Raw genomic sequence first — 20,233 nt, 5'->3', positions numbered from 1 at the left:
TGTGTGTGTGTGTGTGTAGGGTAGTTTCTTTCTACAATCTGTGGAATTCAAATGCACCAGATATGAGGAGGGATAGTGAGTCTCAACTAGGGTTTAATGTGTTTCCACACCCACTTTTTGCTGTGTGAATGCTGAGTCCTACCCTACCACTGAGCAGGATCAGTCAGTGGTGTATTGTCTGTGTCAAGGCTATATTCTGTACAGTGTCTCTTAGTGTTTGTGTCCTTCTGGGTGCCCTGAGCCACTGCTATCCTGACCACCTTTATAGTCAGTGGGCTTGTGAGGGGCATCACTTGCTCCAGAAGCCCCTCTGTCTGTACACCCTGGGATGTGGAGAACTTCCAAGCTGTGGTATATCTCTGATCATGTTGGCATATGGAGAAAGCAAACAGACCACTGAGTTCTGCCCTGGAAGTAAGAAGCAAGGGAAGCAAAATAGTCTTCTGGACTTAACCCCAGCATTTCAGAAGCACCTCCATCAGCAAATCACATGCCACCACCCTGGTTTCTCACCACAGAGGGTAGAGCTCTGTGTTCAACACAGCCTGTGACTACCACTGCTTAAACATTTCAGGGATTCTGTGACTAGCCCTTCTCCTCTCTGAGACTATTTCTTGTGGCCTTCTCAAACCTAATTACCGTAGTATGGTGACTCCAGAAACTCTGAACTTTGGTTGTTCTAAAACTCGTGACTTGGGGCTGGGGATTTAGCTCAGTGGCAAAAGCGCCTGCCTGGCAAGCGCAAGGTCGTGAGTTCGGTTCCCGGTACCGGAGAAAAAGCAAAAAAATAAATAAATAAATAAATAAAACTCGTGACTCTTGGAGTATCTCAGACTTAAACAATCATCCCCTTCTCAAGATGTCTCCTGATTATATCACTCCATAATATGGTGGGTGCCACAACAGATTTCTTCTCCAATACTAGCCTACCATGTGGGAGAACCCACTGTCAGAGTAAAACTCCACATTATATTTTCAACTTATAATAACCATAGGCTTTTCTTCTAGGGCTGCTTGCCCGTCCTTTATTACTGTTGCTGACCTTCAGCAGTCTTGTGTTTGCAGAGACAGGTCTCCTTTCCTGGGAGCCAGGGTTAGTATTGCAGACTGCCCTGTTCTTTTCTCCATGTTGTCTTCAGTTTCTCCAGTTTATCTGTGATTTCTAGCTCTCCTGTCTGCTCTTTTTTGATTCCCAGAAATCTCCTCTTTCTCTTCACTAAGTTATTGTTCTCCAAGTGTTTTAATTATAGGTGCCAGACAGGCTGTGATTTGCTGCCGCTTTTACTATGCCATCTTCTCCAAATTACAGTTTCAGTTGAATTGTATTGTTTTCACAACATTGTAAAGTCAAAAATGATCAATTAAACCATCGTAAGTCAAGGAATGTTTGTATCTGGATAAATGAGTATACAATTGAAATTACTTTTAATATCGGCTTGGCTATCAGCAGTTTGTGTTTTTAAATATAAGGATGAATACTTAGATGTGGAGAATGTTTAGGGAAACAGACTTGAGTAAGGATTTATAGAAATTATAACGGCATATGGTAGATACCTATATGTTTATGGGCCTTATCTCCTATCATTTTGCATATACCTACCCCTCAATTAGGTGGGCAGATGAATGACTGTAGATATATGTCACATAAAATGTACCTGAATGTGCTTTTAAAAAGTCTAGATCTTCTTTGCACTCACATTTTAAAATCCTGCTAGAGTTTTGGAGGAATACTCCAAGTAATGGTTCTGGTAAAAGGAATCCTCCAAGTAAAGGTCCTAAAAGTTGAGAAGCCATGAAATTCTCACTCTTTTCAGTCTTAGCAAGTCAAATTTTAAGAAACAGAGAAAAGGTCTGTGTGATGAATATGTTGTATATATGTATGAACTGGCTTATTTTTGAAGAGCTCCTGATCATCTGCAGTAGAAATGAGGCAAATAGAAGCAAAGCTCATCTCTACACTCAGATACCTCTTATTTCACATTAGACTGGACTTTGCATTTTTCTTATTGGAGAGCTATGATTAGGTTAAATTTGTTACTATCTGGAGTTAACTATAGCTTTCCTTGCTTCCTCAGATTTCAGTTTTGAATAGTATGGTGGCCTAGGAGGGACAGAAGGACTTAGGATGTATGAATGAGGTGGGAATTTCTTAATTGACTTATATGATAGATATAAATTACAAAACAAAAACAACGGTAGCATTAAAGCCAGTTTGGAAATAGGCAAATCCCAATGAGCCTTTTAAGATTCCTATAACTGAAATAACTTGCACAATATAAATAAAATAAATTTAATGTCTGATACTATATATTTAAACTGTGCAGGTTGGACATCTCCTGGATTTGGAATGAAACAATAAGAGAATACATTCATGGATAACCAACAAGATAAGGCTATTGCTGACTCAGCAAATGGAGAAAACACTCTGATTAATGGGATCAAAGAAAATGGTAAGGGAATTTAATCACAGTAAATGATATTTCTCCCAGTGGTCCTTTGTTATTACTATGAATTTTGGCTACCTACAAAGTTGGGATAGATCGAGGCTAGGCTGCCTCTGAGATTACTGTTAATCTTAAACTCTACTCTACTAAACCTTTAAGTGCTACAAGTGTTTCTGAGAGCCATGAAATTTAACCGCATTGCCCTCCCAGATCATCTCTGACAGAGGAAATTCCTCAAAATTCTTAGTGAATTACAAATATGCTCTGATGTGAAGCTCAAAATTTCTAGGTTCACTAGGAGCTTCAAGAGCATCTCAAATATGGGCCTTCAAAGCCCATTCAAAACCATGAATCTCAAATATGGGCCTTCAAAGCCCATTCAAAGTCATTCAAAGCCATGACTGTCCCATCTGAACATTTTACACACACCCCACAAAGCCTGATTTACCAATTCATCAAGCTTTCCTCATCATGAGGAGGGCTCTGCCTTTCTCTAAGGAAGAAGCCGGGCCTAAAAATTTATTTTTACTTCCTAATAATATTCCGTATAAAATCATGGTTGTTAATGGTTTGGTTGTGCCTTGTAAAGCTGGAGAAACACAGCTTTAGCTTATATAACAAGATCAGGCAACAGAAAGTGATCAAGGGAGAGTTATTGAGTGTAGTCTAAAACCCTTATCTTTATTTTTGTCATTTATTTCTCTTTTCTCTAGACTCAGATGATCAAGATGTGGCGATGAAGTCATTTGCAGCTCTTGAGGCATCTGCACCAATCCAGCCTATACCAGTAGTACAAAAAGAGACCCTGGTGTTTCCCAGAGGTCTCATGCCTCTGCCCTCTAAGAAGCCCTGTATGCAGAGCCCTCCGTCACCTTTGGGCCCAGTCGAAGTACCTGAGAATGCTGCTAATAGTGCGTCTGTGAATGCCATCTCCCTCACGTCTGGTGTTGCAAAAGGCCTGAACACATGGTCACTACCCAACGAGTGTGAGAAAGCTCCATTTGCCATAATGGAGCCTGCAGGCATGTCAGCACTGAATGGGGACTGCCTCATGCAGCCAAGTCGGACTTGCCTGGGCTGCTTCATGGAATCCAAGGAGGGAGTAGATCCTGAGCCAGGGATCAGTCTGAAAGTCAGTGATCTAAATAGAGATTATGAAACATGTGCAGTCTCTGATATAGGGATTCAGTGCATCAATGCTGGAGAAAACATAAAATATGGGGAACAGCTGCTCTCAGATCAGCTCCTGAGCTTCCCACTGCATAAATCAAGGGCAGGAGATAGGCGAGAAGCTGAAAAACCTGACATTGACTTGGAAGATCGAGCTCAGAAAAGTTATTATGAGGCATTACTGTTAGATAAGTGCAATACAGAGGAAGCTTTGCTTGCAAATTCCAATCAGGATTGGGGTTACTTTGAGACTTTCATCAGTGAGAGTAAAATTGAACTGCTCGACCTCTGCTCCAAGAATGAGCTATCTGTCAATCTGTTCTCTGAAGAAGATGTGGATAACTACATGTTTGATGATGATGAGTCAACACTGGGCAGTGATGTCTGCTCCCTGAAAATTCGATATGAGTCCTTTCAGGACAACGTTCGAGACAAAACCACCCTTCTAATGCAGGAGGATGCCCAGTTTAACTTTTTTCCCAGTGTTTTTTCTACCTGCCCCAAGCGGGAATCTAAGAGTGGGGCCATGAAGCAGAGCAGTGATCTTTCCCAATTTAAGATCCCTGATGTGAACATCATCTGGGGGGAGGAAGATAAAACCTTGGACAAGAAGAAAGAAAAAGAGGAAGGACATGAAGACCAAAGTGTAGAGAAAAAAGATGGAAAGGAAAATGGGGGGAAACTTGCCTTAAATAAATTATACAGTGAGATCGAGATTGGGCAATTTAAGAATCCAAAGCAAGACCACCTTGCTAATTCCTTAGAGACCTCAGGAAACTTCAGTGACGACAGTTCCTTCATTGAAGTCTCATATGACACCATGGGAGAGATAAAGGACTGTAGCCGCTATATGGCTCGGGACACTAATTCTACCAGCTCCTCCTCCCAGCAGAACTACGGACTGAGAGCCAAGAGAAAAGTCAGATACAGTGAAGATTATCTATATGATGTTGACTCACTAGAGGGTGAAAAAGTGAATGAGCGGAAGGAATGGCTGCCAGGTGGTTCCAAAGAGGAAGATGACGATGAATGGTGCCCCAAAAAGAGAAGAAAAGTAACCCGTAAGGAACCTCCTGTTATCATCAAATATATCATCATCAATCGCTTCAAAGGGGAGAAGAACATGCTGGTGAAGCTGGGTAAAGTGGATGCTAGTGAGACAACCGTGAATTTAAGTGAGAATCAGCTCAGCAAATATGCCAAGCTGGCTCCTTTGAAGGGTGTCTGGCAGAAGAAGAAAAAACAGAGAAACAGCCACCCAGAATCTGTCAAGATACCCTTATGTCAAAAGCAAAGCTTTGAACCAGGTAGTTTTGAGGTGTCATTTCTCCCACCTGCTCGTAAACGAAAATCTAAACTCAGCAACAGGCACAGGATTCAAAGAATCCCATCCATGGAAACTTCAGTAAGCGGTAAGCAGATTTTATTCAGCAGTAATGAAAGACAAGCTAATAATCGCAAGGAAGATGGAGGCCTAAAAGGTACACTGAAGCCAGCCCCTCTAGCTAACACCAGCTGTGCAAATGGATCACATCTAAATGACATCACAAGCCTTGAGTCAGTGAAAATCAAAGCCCAAGATATAGAGTTTAAGGGGCCAGAGAGGAAAGTGCTGAACAAAATCAAATTTAAAAGTGAAGCTAGGTTAAAATCCAAGAAAATCAAAACTGGGCAAGAAAGCAAGTCAGTCGTTCAAATGAGCCCTCTCTTGGAAGACCAGTCCTCCAAGGCTAATTTAAAAAATGAAGTTATTCCTGGGAGTTCAAAGAGTTCCCATCTGACTGAATTTCATGACACAAAAGTTGGTAAGAGTTCCACGTTCTTACCAAACACCTGTTCTTCTGAAATATCTCTACCATCTGCTAACGTTGCCACTAATATACCTGTTATCCCTGGAGGGTACCTGCAGACATTGTTAGATGCTTCTGACTTGTCAAATAATACTAGTATCTCATACTTTACCCATAGTTCTCCAGAGCAGAATGAAGACAGCCTCACTCAAAGAGAAAAATCATTTGTACCTCTCCGACCGGCCCAAGACTGTGTGCTCTCCTCATCCTCTGACTCTGAGCTACAGAAGTCATCCCATAACTTCAAAATGGAATCCAGCACCTATGAAAATGTGTGGCCCAACAAGGCTACTTCTGACCCACAGGAATTCATGGCTGAAGTCTCACAGGAGATGGCCCCAAACCCATCCAGTGAATTCGAAGCCTCCCACATAGGTTCCATGGAAAATAACCTCACAGCTGCAACATACACTCGAGTCTGCCTCAATAGTGGCGGCATTAGTTGCAACAAGGCTCTCTATGCCTCCGTACAGGACAACCAACTACCATCTGATGACTCTTACCAATTATGTCACTTTAATAATGGAGAGATCTGCTTTCCTTTCCAGCAGAGCCCAGTCAATATGGATGATGGTCGGCTCTTTAACTTTGATACAATGGCACCACTCTCGGCCAGCTCAAACAATTATTGCTCCTTAAACTTGAAGTCCTCTGAAAAGGATGGTGATGATGACATCAGTGATGACTTCCTAGCCCACTGCAGCCCCAAGTTGGTGATCCAGCAAAGCATTGATGAGATAGCACCACTGAAGGAATCTACTGACCTTCTGGATATCTCCAACTTCACTCCTGACAAATTCCGCCACTCTTCCCTCTCAGAGATGTCTCCACCTGACACTCCCAGTCTTTCCCCTCAGATTACCAGATGTGAGAGTACAAAGACACTAGGAACACTGAAAGGGTTCCAAGAAAGAGTCCCAGGATTATTGGGCAACATGGAGAAAATCAAGTGGGACTGTAGTACCCTTTCACAGCAAGTCCCAGCAGATGATGGATTTACTTTAAATAAACATCAGTTTCAGTTCCATATGTTCAATGATGAAGATTCTGATGGCCTGCTCCAAAAAAACCCTTGCCTGTCAACATTTAATGATCCAACTGGTCAGATTAGTACCAACAACAAAGCGTCAAAATCAAGAAAGAAAAGTTTACCAAGTAAGAGTGGTACTGTGAATCAAAGCTCTTCTCAGAAAAACAACAGGAAAAAGTCCCTAAAAGTAAACAACAAAGCAGTTGAAAAGCTTCCTGGCAAACCCCCCCGCCAGATCCCTAAGTCAGCAAAGAAAGGGAAATATATAGCTTCCATCACTGGAGAGAAAATGCAAATTGGCTTTGGACGTGGGACAGGCCAAACCAACAGCATATCCTCCACTGGGAAGACATTGGTCGAATGTATCCAGAATGGTGGCCCCATCAGCTCCATGAAAATGCCAAGCCACAAAGGACTTTCTGGAGATTGGGCTTTGGGAAAGGACAGCAACCCAGGCTGGAGTGATATCAGCATGGGCGCTAACACCAACACCCTCCTGGATGATGACCAACGGGAATTTCAGGAGCCTTCCTATATCTTGTCCAATATTGCCTCTGGCATGGCAGATGTGCAGAGATTCATGATGGCCTCCATAGAGCCCCTTTGGGAACCCACTGGACACCATGGAGACCCCAACATTGTCTATTCTCCTGAGTCCAATAGTCTAAAATTAAAAACCCTCAAAATATTGGCTGGGACACCACAGGAGTCTAAGAAAAAGGTCAACAGTGGGCTCCCAGGAGCCACTAAGAATCACAGGTCAATCAAGGGTATCAGCAAAAGCAACGGGAAAGCAACAATAGGAGATCCTTGCCACACAGATGTGCCTGGTTATAATGAGGACAACTGCTCTGCCTTCTTTGATAAAAAGTATAGTAACATGAGCACTTTAGGCAATAATGGACCAACACACAAAAAATTATATCGTCACAAATCCAGCTCCAAGGTCCTAAGAGATGAAAAATTTAAGGGAAAGCGCATGGAGAGAGAACAGGTCCACAAGGATGAGGCTGGGACAGCTTCTTTGGAAAAACTGAGGTAATACTCCACCAAAATGGCTGAGATGATGCACCCTTAACTTTCCTACTACCTGCTGAGCCTACAATTCCTCATTTTTTCCTTCTTGAAAGCAAAAATTTGCATGAAAAAAACTGTACCGTTCCCTTCTTTTTCAAATTAAACAGAAAGGAAAAAAAAGTGCATGAAAATCCCTGTATTTTTAAGCCACCCAAAAGGTCGGACAATTTTGTCCTGACTTGGCTAGGGATAAGCTGTAACAAAGCTACTTTTTTCTTCTGCTATTCAGCGTCAATTTTTACTTATTAAGAAAGAACTAAAGTGTGCTCTTGAATGATTTTGGGAAGGGAAGGGCTTTGAAGTAAGACAGATTTTGAACAACACAATTAAAAATTTAGGTAGACAAAAAGTCAAGATCATTTATAAACAAAAAGAGCATTAGTTGGAAAACAAAATCTCAACACACGGCAATTAGGAGTGCTTTCTAGTGCCCCCCTGCTATCTGTACCTTTTATCTGCATCATACACCATCTAGTATGATGTTTACGAAATTAGATTGTATGATCCATTTGAGGGACATACACTAAAACTAACTAAGATGGCATAAATTGTTTGATTTTTCTGCAGGGACTCTGACTACAATCTCCTAAAAGCAGAAACAACAGTTTGGGTTTTACCTGTATTTGAAGAAGAGACTTGCATTTTCCAGAAAGACATTTGATGTTTGTGTTTATTTTCTTTCAAAATATGCCTTGTGGTATGTATGTTCACATGTAAGTGCTTAAAGACAAGAATTTTAAATTGTGGGAATAAGTCTTTGACAACAAACTTTAATCTGATGTTCTATGTGAAAGACTTTAAAAGTCATACGGTTGCACAAGTAGTTTATCATTATGTACCCACAAGGAGAAAATGGAAAACATTGTGCCAAACTGCAAACAAGTGACTGTATTGTATATATTTTTACTTCTATATCAACATTTGGTTGTGAGTATTTGGGGAATCTTGTCCCTCTTAATTTACTAGAAACATTCCAGTGATTCTTGCTATTAAACACCCCCACTTATGTGGATAGCACCTGTAGATCACAGTGGAAAAATATGTTGTGTTACATGATTTACCAAAACTTAAAGGATACTGTTTGAAATGTGCCAAACTTCCTTACCTCATCTTATGGATTCACCCCACAGTTTAAAGCTCATTAATAAATTTTAAATACATACACATACATACATTCTTTTAAAGTTTTAAACACTACCATCCTGTGGAAACATGAACAGTTAAACGAGGCACAATAAAGGTTTGTCTGTTACATTGTCTAAGGTTAAAATATTAGAAATGTCTGAAGGTCATAAAACTAAGTCCATCAGGGACCTGAGTATATGCATCAAAGAGCCTTTTACAAGGAAACAAAACAGCTGCTTTGAAAGTGTGTTTTCTAAAAGCAAAATCTGTAGCTGAAAATTATTTAATGTGCAAAGTTATATTGCTGATACTTTATATTTCAGTTTTATATATTTTATAATACTCTAGGATAAATTATGAAATACCTATAAAATTTGACACTAATGATAAATGAAGTACATAGATTGCTTCTATTTAAGAAGTTTCCTAAATATTTTAGTTTGGTTTTGTGAAAACTGGACTCATACTATCGTTTTAGTGTTCTTTAAGTATTTAATTTTGCAATGCCAATGTCATTTAAAGAAAATACTAAGGCATCTCAGTTGAACAAAATTTTTTCCTATGAGTTAAATACATAGAATATCACATAAGTGAAATAATTTGTAGTAACCACTGATTAATTAATTGATCTGAGGATGAGTAGAATTTGATGCCACACACTAAACTTAAATCTGAATTTTTAACAAAAAATTTTAAGTCACATTTTTAATTCAGTCCCCACCTTTTTTTTAATAATTTCACAGTGTCAAACATCCTCCATTACAAGCCTTTTCTTCCCTTTCATTCACTACTTGACTTCTAACATTTGACGTCTTTTCCTTGCACAGTTGAAGGCCTGTGTGTCTGACGACTGATGCTTTATGGCACAAATGAGATAATGGGTGTGGAAGCACTTTGTAGATCATAAAGTGCTATACAGATGTAGGGGATTAATATTATTAATGTTGTTGTTGATTGTTGTTGTTACTATTCTTACTAATATTGTTACTAACCTATTAACTTGTGAATATATAGACTGGGGTGGGAGGGTGGAGAATAAGTGGGTGGGGGAAAGGGGCTTAATAAAAAAGGGAAGATGTTTTAAAAGGAAAAATTTAAACAAAATATGAACCTACCTAGTCATTACCACCTAAATATATTCACAAACAGAGAAGAAACATTTTTGAAAGTAGTCAGAGAGAAATGGAAAGAAACCTGTCACATATAGGAGTAAACATACTTCCCAGCCCATGATTCCTTTCACCAGCTGGCTTTCCTACTTACAACTAGATAGTAAAATGAATAAGCCTATATTCTTGATTATGTGTTTTCTCAGCATAAATCTCTTGTGTCTGTAGGGAAAAGTGGGAGAGGATCAGTTCTTGAAGCTAGTTGAGACTCATTCCTATGCTGTCTGTGCAGTGAGCCCTGGAAAATTGCCTAGTGAAAAGGTACCAGATGAAACACCTCTCCCACCTTACAGTTCCCATCCAAAAGGGCCAATAATCATATTGAAACACTTTCTTCTATTTCTCTATAGCTAGCTATTGGTATTAAATGTTGTGGATAGTTCCTAGGTACTCGTCTTTGTTTTGGTTTTGTTCTGTTTTGCAGCTAAATTTTGGCTTAACGTCACCTAAGCTTGTATTGTAACCCCCAAGATTCCATGCCTCAAAGTCACTTAAGGACTTATAGGAATGGAATGCTTTGTATGTAATCAGAAGGTGGCTATTAAAGAAGAAATAAAGAAAATATTCCATAAGTACAATATGTTTTATAAAAATAACTATGGGAAAAGTTGTCCCAGGTTTTTAAAAGTATCATTTCAGCTTTGGAGAATAGGGTGACAGGAGAGTAGAATAACCTGGAACTGCTGGAAACAATTTCCATGTCAGAGCTTGCCATCATGAGTTCTTTGGAGTAGATATTCCTTTGGTTGCTCCTATGGAGCCCACTAAGGGCCAATTTTAGGGTATGGTTCATCCTTTTTTCCAAAGATTTTCCATTTTAAAGCACCTTTTTTATTCACCTATAGTACATTATATGTTTTTAATACATAAGAATGATTTATAACCGCTGGTTTGTACTGAAGTACAACCAGAAACTAAGTTTGAAGAGTGAGCAGTAGGCCAAGATGTTTATTTTCTTAATTGCACTTAATAGCCCTCTCAGTACACTATGTTCTGGGTTGTCTAGCATTTGCTGGTCCTGTTTCTGCTCTCACAATTCTTTTATCACTCTCACAATACAGTAGGAAAGACTAATTGGAGATCCCTAATTCAGCCAGCTGCCTTAGTGGAGTGAGGACTAATGTGTAAAAGTAGTTGTCTCGCCCTATCATTGATATCTCAAGTGAGAAATATCAAATTTTCCTTACTCTGAAATTTATAATAACATTCTTTTTACTCTCCTCTCTGAGAAGCTGCTTCCTATTAACACCTTGCCAAAAGAATTTCATTTAATCTTTACTTTCCTGGAAATGGTATCCTCTCTTATTCTTCTTAGTCTCAGTATTTGGTCTTAGAATTTTTCTTCTTTAGTGCTCTTATATTCTACCTCCCCAAATCAACAGTCTAACACCTTTAACCAGAAGGCTTTCTTCTGGAAGTTTAAAGAAAAAACTTCCCATTCTTAATAATTTTTCATTACCTTGGCCATTTTCAAATTTAATTTTATACACAGAAGCAATTACATCACTGAGGAAAATTTGAAACTCCTTTCACTTAAAGATCCTTGGAAAAATAGGTCTAATCTTCTGCCCTGGTTAGGTGCTGTACCATGTGGAACAGGGTGCTGATACCGTGGCCCTGACCAAGGGTCTTTGAGGCTTTGGGGGTTGGGCTTCGGCTATGATAACTGGCTTGAACCAGTGGCCATCCTGTCTCTCCAGTGTCTCGGATACCAACTGCCTCACATATGCTGCTTCCTCCCAGCTTTCCCTTCTGATGTCTTGCTACTCTGTGCAATTATGTGTTAAGGCCTTACCTTTTCCTAAATGTCTAAATGCATTCAAACCTCCTGTACTACCTTGACCATCACTTCTTCAGCCATTTCCTTGAAGTCCTTGGTGCTAGGTGGGCTTTTGTGACAACTTTCACCTTCTCTGAACTTTTTCCTTGCTGGGAAGCATCTGTGTGTGTGCAGGGAAGGGGGGTGGGCACAAGGGAGGGGGGCAAGTGAGTGTATGTGTGTGTGCGTGCGTGTGTGCGTGTGTGTGTGTGTGTGTGTGTGTAAGAGAAGTATAAAAGATGCTTTAAAAGGTATAAACAACTCTAGCTAGCATCCTCTGCTCTATTATGTGAAGTTCTGCAGTTCTAGTGAATTTCTGTTTTAGTGGGTTCAAATTAGCATTTACTGCCTAAAGGAGAAAAACCATATCCAAGGACCTCTTTAGCTAAGCTTGCTCTTACCAAGCTAAACATGTGATGCAGATCCATCACACCTTCAGTTTACAGATGCTCTCGGAATAGTCTCACGAAATGAAGAGAGCTGTTTCTGAGTTGAAGAGGCAAATGCAACACTAGCTAGTCCTCACCATTGCTAGAACTCAAAATCTTTATTTTCTCCTGAATTATTGACAAATTACCTAATTGAAAGAATTTTTGTTTTATTTAGGGATTTTTTAGTGACAGGCATCACTACAATATCATTTTCACAAGCTAAAACTAGTGTGAAGTTGGTTTGTTTTCTAATCATAAAATTCACTGAGCTTATAATTATGTTTAGAAGGTTTAATACTAAAATCAGACATTTTAGCAACAAATAGAGATCTTGTGAACACAATGTAGGCCAGGGATTTTTAAATGGTTTTTGAAAGACCCAAGTAAGGGAGAAAAATTTCAGTTGGGATGTTTAAATTGGGAGGAACATTGTCATCAGTTTGAGGGTCCTCATCCAACATTGGATTATTTTAATGACAGTATTGAGGCTACCCTTTAAGGCACATTTTTTACTCAGCATTGAACAGTAGCTACAATCATGAAGCAGAGTTCCCATTGCAATTACATGATACTTGAGATGCACTCTTGGTTTGAGAATCATAAGTGAGAATAAAACATTGGGGAAGGACAATATGAAAGAGAGGCTTAGTACAAGGTTAAAGGTATGAATGAGGCTTTTAAAATCAATATCCAGATAAATAAATACTAAAGACATTGAAGAAATATTCATCCACATGAGATGAAAAGGATGTCCATCCAAGAGTCTCAGGGGCTTCTGAGTCATAGAAGGGCATCCCATTCAAAATAAAAGAGATATCTAAATCATTCTGCCTCTTTGAAAGATGCCTAGTTTTACAGCACAAAAGAAAAGGCTTGAATGAAAACTAGAAGAGGCCTTTGGTTTTTATTCCCAGTGAGGAGAGTAGAAATGTTAAGATGCTCCACTGGGATACCTGTAGCACTGACTAGAGTTTGCTGCCTACAGTTTTGAATGTACTAGTCCTTAGTTTCCATAGAACTGAATGCACCTCTTTACTGATTTATGGTGCTAAAGAAAACGATTATCCCCATTTTCTTCTTCCCCAACCCCTTAAACATTTAAGAAAATTAAAGTAAAAGAATTTAGAGGCCCTTTTTATGAATGTAACCTAAGTTTATGTTTGACATATGACACTGCAACTTTAAAATGTTAAAAAATTATTTGCCTTTTTTCTTTTAGAATTAAGCTTTATAAATAATCTGTAGAGTCAATTGAAGTATAAAGCTTAAGGATCACTCTTAAGACGCCTACAAAATCTTGTATATTTTTAAGTGTGCCAATTTGTAACATATTTTGTAAGTGTATATTTTTCTTAGAAAAGTGCTGTGAAGTGTCTGTATGTGAGAGGTTTCCTTTTTCTGCACCACTAGGTGCTAATAAAAGGATATTTACTTCAAAGTTTCTGGTTTTAGAAACCACAATACAAAGAAAATTACACTTTTGTTGGGAATTTTGTAACACAAAAGATGTTGTGAAAGAGTGTAGTGATCTTGTGCAAAAGAAAATGAACATTTGTGAGCTTCTTGCTGTTTTATAGATTTTCTTGTAAATTATTCTTGTAACACCTCTGGTTTTGTTGTTCTTGTTGCAAAAGTTTTAAATATTTGTGACTGAATGTATGGTGAAACTGTCATAATGTTACTTAGCTGAGTTTTGTTATTGTTTATGGAATAAATAAAAAGAAAAGTTTAAAATACTGCTTTAGAATCATATGTAACAGACATCAAACCATTTCTAATTAAATTTATATCCAAATAAAAAGTTCTTCATTGGTCTAGAGCAGTGTTTCTCAAACTATCTCTGGTAAAGGACCAATTTTTCTTGCAATCCATCACAGATCATTGTAAGACACAATAAAAATGAATTTGTAAATAGGTGAAATGGAATGAAAACATGCAAAATAAACGCCAAAAACTACATTTCAAAACAAACACAGGCTAGGCTAACAGAATTGCAAATAGTTTATGATAAATGTACTGATAAGATGTTAATTGTCACTAAGGGTTTTAATCACATTCCAACACTGTGAATAGGACCAGCAGCATTACTATTGTATGAGAACTTGTTAGGAATGCTGAATTCCAGGATTTATGCAAATTCTGCTAAATCAGATCTGAATTGTAACAAGACCCATAAGTGATTGTGTACATGTTAAAGTTTGAGAAGCACTGGGCTAGTATCCTGTAGGAGACTCCTTTTTCCCCTCAAATTGGAGAATCATTTTCTAGTGTGTCCCATCTTTAAAGACCATAAAATACATGGTGTCCTTCTTTTGTGATCCAGATAGGTTTTGCAGAGATGCAGCCTTCTTGAAGTGTAAAAGCTGTTGTTGAAAATAATAAATGTTGATTTGCCTGGTACCCAAAAATGTCAGATTTCCATAATTCCCTACAGTTCCTACATTATTTAGCCTAGCCATGCAGCTATGGTCCCTGTTTCTGTGAGCGAGCACAAGCGCACGCATGTGTGTGTATGTGTGTGTGAGTTTGTGTGTGTGTTCCTGGAGATTGATCTCTGTGAATACTGAGCTATATCTTCAACTCTTTTTTATCTTATTATGATTTTTATTATTTATACTATAAAAGTTGCCCAGCCTGGGCTCAATCTTGGGATCCTCCTGCCTCAGACTCCTTAGTAGTTGAGATTACAGCTGTGTACCAGGGCATCAGCCTCAGAACTTTCCCAAGTTCTATCCCTACTTTGCTTAGTATTTTTTAAAATTGCTATGTCTAAAATGTTGGACTTCAAAGTACCTAAATTACTTGAGTAGTCAACTTCCATCAGAGCCCAGAGCCCTTTTTGACCATGGCAAGACCACTATGGTACACATAAAACAACTGCCACTTTCTTGGTTTTGGGTTTTAAATTCAATTGCTCAAAAAATTTGTATCAGGAAATGATATTCTCTTCAGTGGAACAACTCCTCTGATATTGGGGAAAAAGTGTAACTCCCAACCTGCTAAATGTCAGATGTGCCAAGTCTGTGTTCCCTAAAAGAACGAACTCTAGGGAACGATGGAGTTTAAGAGTAAGAAAAATTTATTGAGAGAGGTAACTCCTAAGAGACAGGAGGAGACCTGAAAGTGGGTTGCCATGATCCCCAATTCACAGAGAAAGTTTTATAGAACAAAATTATGAGGTAGATACAAAATCATGAGGTGGGTACAATGTGGATCAAAACTATGACCAACCAATAAGATTATAAGCATAGCCTCTTAGGTAAGATTGATCCAGTGTGGAAGCATGTCACATGTCAAGGGTATGTGGAAAGAACAAAACATTTTTAGGAAGGGGTCATCAGGAGGTCCTGGTCATCCATCTGGGTGACTGGTGTCTATCTAGACTTCATTGGACCAGGTGACAACAATTATAGTTTAATCTTCAAGTTATTGTTTATCCCTCATGGAGTTATATTGGCCTGCTCATTCCATCTTTGAGGCCTGGTCTTCAACAGATTCACTTCTAGCCACAGTTGTACTGTGTTCTCAACTTTTGCACTGACTCCCTGGAGGGCCTAGCCCTGTCTGACTGCCTATAATATTTCTACCTAATTTAGCTGTCTGTAATATTCCACTCTGAAGAGGTACCCAAACTGCCATAAAGAGACAAGGGACAATGTCTACTCTGACTACTTCTGGCTGAATGGGGTTATAGTTGTGATTTGCAGTCAGAGATACTCTCCAAAGGGTCTACCTAAAGGCACTTGATAGACATCAGACATTCTCACCTTCAGGAGGTGTATAGCTTTAAGTCTGGAAGAGACAAGGCCAAGAAGCCGGTAAGTATGCATGGTCCAAATAATAATATCAACAAGACTACTACTAATGCAACCAACAAATGTTTCCACCAGGAAGAGCTAGTAATAGCCTCTCACAAAGAAGTTAAAGAGAAGGTCCAGGAAACTTCAGGATCTGGCATCACATTAACCTGTTGTTTAATATCTTGAACAGCACACATAACATTCTGCTTTTAAAATTGCACAGATATCATCTTGTTCTGTTAAGCTACCTAATGCCATCCAGTTTTGGAGGCAATGTGTCTCATTAATTTTACTTCTTCACTTAGGGGAGAGATACCAGTAGAGGTATTATTTCAGGCCCATTGAGAATAGTTAGTCCAGGCCTCAGTGTGTTACATGACATTTTTCTAATCCTAAGGAAGAGACAAATATAGAAGCCAAATGATTGTACCAGTAAAACACACTCCTAGACCATCTATTTATCAGATGGAGTAAGTTTGCAGGTTGGTGGATGTTTTTGCCACTTCTGCCTTATAACCACACGAATCCCATTATGCATGTCCTTATGTGTCAAGGGAGTAGCCAGAGCCCAAATTGGTTCCACAGGGCTAGTGAGTGCCATTGAGAGCTTCCCATCTAATTCCAAGACACTTCAACCAGTCTGTTGTGAACCAATCTTCAACCTATAAAGTCATGGTATGCGTACATAGTATAGGGGGTGTCCATCCAAAGTACTTAATAGAGTTAGGCCAATGAGAATAGGTGGAAATGCTCCAGTGGTGCAGTCAGTTAGCATGTGGTACTTATAGAGAATAAGCATGATTTCTTTGTTCCCAACATAAGGGAATCTTTCTACTAAGTTGTCCTATAGTGGCAGTTAACCACATATAATCATCCTATACCTGAAAGTAGCCATCTTGGTATCTATGAATGTTGACTCTCATGGTAGGACACTTACTCTTACTAAATAGGTGTTCTACTAAAGTCTGTAGAGAGGCTTCTTACAAAAAAATCCAGTTATGTCCAGGATCAAGGGTGGAATTTATAGGGTACTCAGTTAACTTGTAATGGTGGACTAAACTGTGAACCACTGAGCTTTTCCATGTCTCATCAATGGAGAGTCTTATAGCTTATTCCAGTCATCTCCTCAAAATGGTGATGCCCACTAAGGGAGTCCTGAGGTACTTGATAAGGGGAGCAGGCCACATATCCAGCAAGATGTTTGTTGTAATGACTCTTCATATTCTTTTGCTCACACTAGAAAGGAATTGCACTCTCCTTCAAGTGATATGAAAGTACTTACTAAAAAGGCTAAGAGTAACATCTTAGATGACATATCTGAAGACCTTGTTCTCTTTTTGAGAAGAAATTTAACTCTTCTGTGGGATCACAGGAGTATTCAGATGGTTGCTCACACTCAGGGAGTATCTCTGGTTTTCAGGGTTTGAGTCTACTGTGGTATACCCAGGAGTCCAGGCCCACTACCTTGACAGCTGATGGAGTTGACAGGATAACAGCACGTAATGATGGAAAGCCCTTTTGAACTTTGTCATGGTCTGTAAGAATACACATTTGTAATATCAGGGAAAAGATACTAGAATTTTAATAAGTAACTCCAATCTACCACTTGCAGTGTAATCCAAGGTGAGAATAAAGACATATTTGTAGTTGTGGGGAGCCAAGAGGGTCTTAAATGCAGCTAGAAAAATGGCTATTCAGAACAAACGCCTTCACCCAGGGACAACTCTGGGTTTTATTAATTCATGAGGAGGAGTGGCTCAGGGATAAGTGACTGATGGAAAGAAAAGAAATATGTGAGTGCTGTGAGCTGGGCTACGGACAAGGCCTGAAATCACCTCACAATATGCAGAGAAAAAGATGCTCTCACCCTGAGCTGAGTGAGTGAGTGCTGCAAGAGCTGCTGCTCCCACAGTTCGAGTCTCTGCTTTACTCTGAGAGCCATGGTTCCCAGCTGAAATTCAGTGACAGAGGCAGGTATTTCCCATCTACTTCCTGGGGGCAGAGCGGGTGACCCAGGACCCCGCCACCATTACAGACTGAGTTGCTGCCCTCCAGGCACCAGCGACACACAAGAGGTCCTCACTGAGAATCCCCAGGGACTGCTCTAGCTGGGCGGCATGTGTAGCCCCTCGCTGTGTGCACCCTGCGCTGAGCGAGTAGGTGCTCCAAGAGCTGCTGGTCCTGCAGTTCGAGACCGTGTTTTACTCCCATCGCCACGGTTCACAGCTGAAACTCACAGAGAGAGCCAGACAGGAGGTCTGTCTCTCTCCCTCTAGCTGGGGAGTACTTGCAGCCCCTCCCTGCACACACCCTGCACCAAGTGAGCCAGTGCTCCAAGAGCTGCTGGTCCAGCAGCTCAAGTCTATGCTTTACTTGTGTCCAGACCCCCTAGGGGGTTGCAAGCATGGGCAGTCTGTGATTGCTACCCATCTGGGCTGCATCTGGTTCCTGTATGGGTCATGAACTGACTGGAGACACAGAATCAGGTGGTTCGCAAACTGTTGATCCTGTAGTTTGTGTGTGGCTTTTGCCTGTACCCTAAACTGCCTGGGGATATAGGTCCACTGAACCAGGATTGTCACGCCAGTGGAACCTGAGCCTGGGCTGTGCACTTGCCCTGAACTGTAAGAGGATGCTAGATCAGATGATATGCCATCAGCTGACACCAATACCCACGTCTGACACCTGGGATAACTAGATACAAGTCAACAACTGCCGGAAAAGCCAAGACTAAGTAGTGCTTCTCAGGGGCCACTGAGGGGCAAATCTGACCAACAGGAAAACTAGGGACACTAATGGCCTTTGCTGTGCAGCCACTGAAGAGGGAAACTGAGCTTTCTGCATCTGGTAGCAAACATGACAAAGCAATGGACTAAAACACAATCCCAGAACTCCACCCCACTCAGAACAAGTGCAGGAGGCATCAACATAGGAGAATTTGGTAAACACATGCCTGAAATAGCTGAAATGATTGCAGTGGAAGTAAAGAAACAACTCCATAAGGCCATAGAAGAGCTGAGATCAGAAATAAACTCTCAGGCAAAAAATGAAATGAGAATAATAATGAAAGAACTGCTGAAAAATTCTGAAGAAGAAACATATGAGAAAATAGAAGAACAAAAGCCATGGATGGAAATGTTAAATGAAAAATATAGAAAAGACTTAGAATGCATGAAGCAGATTCAAAGAGACTTCCAGGAAAACAAATCTGCCACTGAAAGCTGCCAAAACTGCTTGAATGAAGCTGAAGGTAGAATCTCAGACTTTGAAGACAGCATGGCAGCTAGTAATCCTGAAAGAGAGTATCTTGTAAAATCAACAAGGATTCAGGAAAAGTTAAATAAACAGCTGCAACATGAGCCAAAGAGGAATAATGAACCACTTATACAAGTCAATGAAACAGCAGGAGGCAACACAAATGACATAAAAAGAATAATTATAGAAATAATAGCAGAAAATTTCCCAAGTATGGAAACAGAACCTGACACATAGGTAAATGACGCATATAGAAATCCAGCCAACGACAACCAAAATAAAACTACACCCAGATAAATAATCGTCAAGATTCCAGATCTCCAGCAAAACAACAGAATATTAAAAGTGGCTAGAGAAAAGAAACAGATTACCTATAAAGGAAAGCCCACCAGAATTGCAGCAGATCTCTCAGCACTAACCATGCAATCGAGAACTTGGAGTGAAGTATTACAGGTCCTCAGACAGAACAGCTTCCAACCAAGACTTACGTACCCTGCCAAACTATCCCTCAAATTCAATGGAGAAATAAAATATTTTCATGACAGAGAACAATTGAAGAAATTCATGAGTGCCAAGCCAGCATTACAAAGAGTACTAAAAGATGTTCTAGACAGAGAAACGTATGACTGCAATTTCAACAACAGCAGAAACGAAACGTCAAAAAGAGCAAGCAAGTAAACAGGTAGAAAAAGTAGGACACCAACGTAACTAAATAACATGGCAATGATGAATCAGTATATTTCCATTATAACTATAAATGTAGACGGCCTCAATCATACAGTCAAAAGAAGCAGACTGGCAGAATGGATTTAAAAACAAAATCCAACGATAGGCTGTATACAGGAAACACATTTTACTCAAAATGAAATCTATAGACTAAAAGTCAAAGGATGGAAAACAATCCTCCATGCAACAGTAACCCAGAAAAAAGCAGGTGTAGCTATTCTGTTTGCAGACAATGTAAACCTCAAACCGACAACAATCAAAAGAAATAGAGAAGGTCACGACATACTAGTCAGGGGAAAACTGCAAGAGGATGAGATAACAATCATAACCATGTATG

General features: G+C 39.7%; 1 protein-coding gene across 1 annotated transcript; it reads left to right on the top strand.

Moving 5' to 3' along the window:
• The first annotated feature begins 2,371 nt into the window (after nt 1–2,371).
• Nucleotides 2,372–8,249, top strand: Kiaa2022 (KIAA2022 ortholog). Its single transcript, XM_013509113.1, has 2 exons — nt 2,372–2,450; nt 3,158–8,249. Exons 1-2 carry the CDS (start codon nt 2,372–2,374, stop codon nt 7,534–7,536), a joined length of 4,458 nt encoding a protein of 1,485 aa, XP_013364567.1. The 3' UTR covers nt 7,537–8,249.
• Nucleotides 8,250–20,233: the final 11,984 nt, after the last annotated feature.

The sequence above is a fragment of the Chinchilla lanigera genome, unplaced genomic scaffold (assembly GCF_000276665.1).
Source record: "Chinchilla lanigera isolate Chin_1 unplaced genomic scaffold, ChiLan1.0 scaffold00161, whole genome shotgun sequence".
In the NCBI taxonomy this organism is placed as follows: Eukaryota; Metazoa; Chordata; class Mammalia; order Rodentia; family Chinchillidae; genus Chinchilla; species Chinchilla lanigera.
This window is presented reverse-complemented; position numbering and strand designations above follow the sequence as displayed.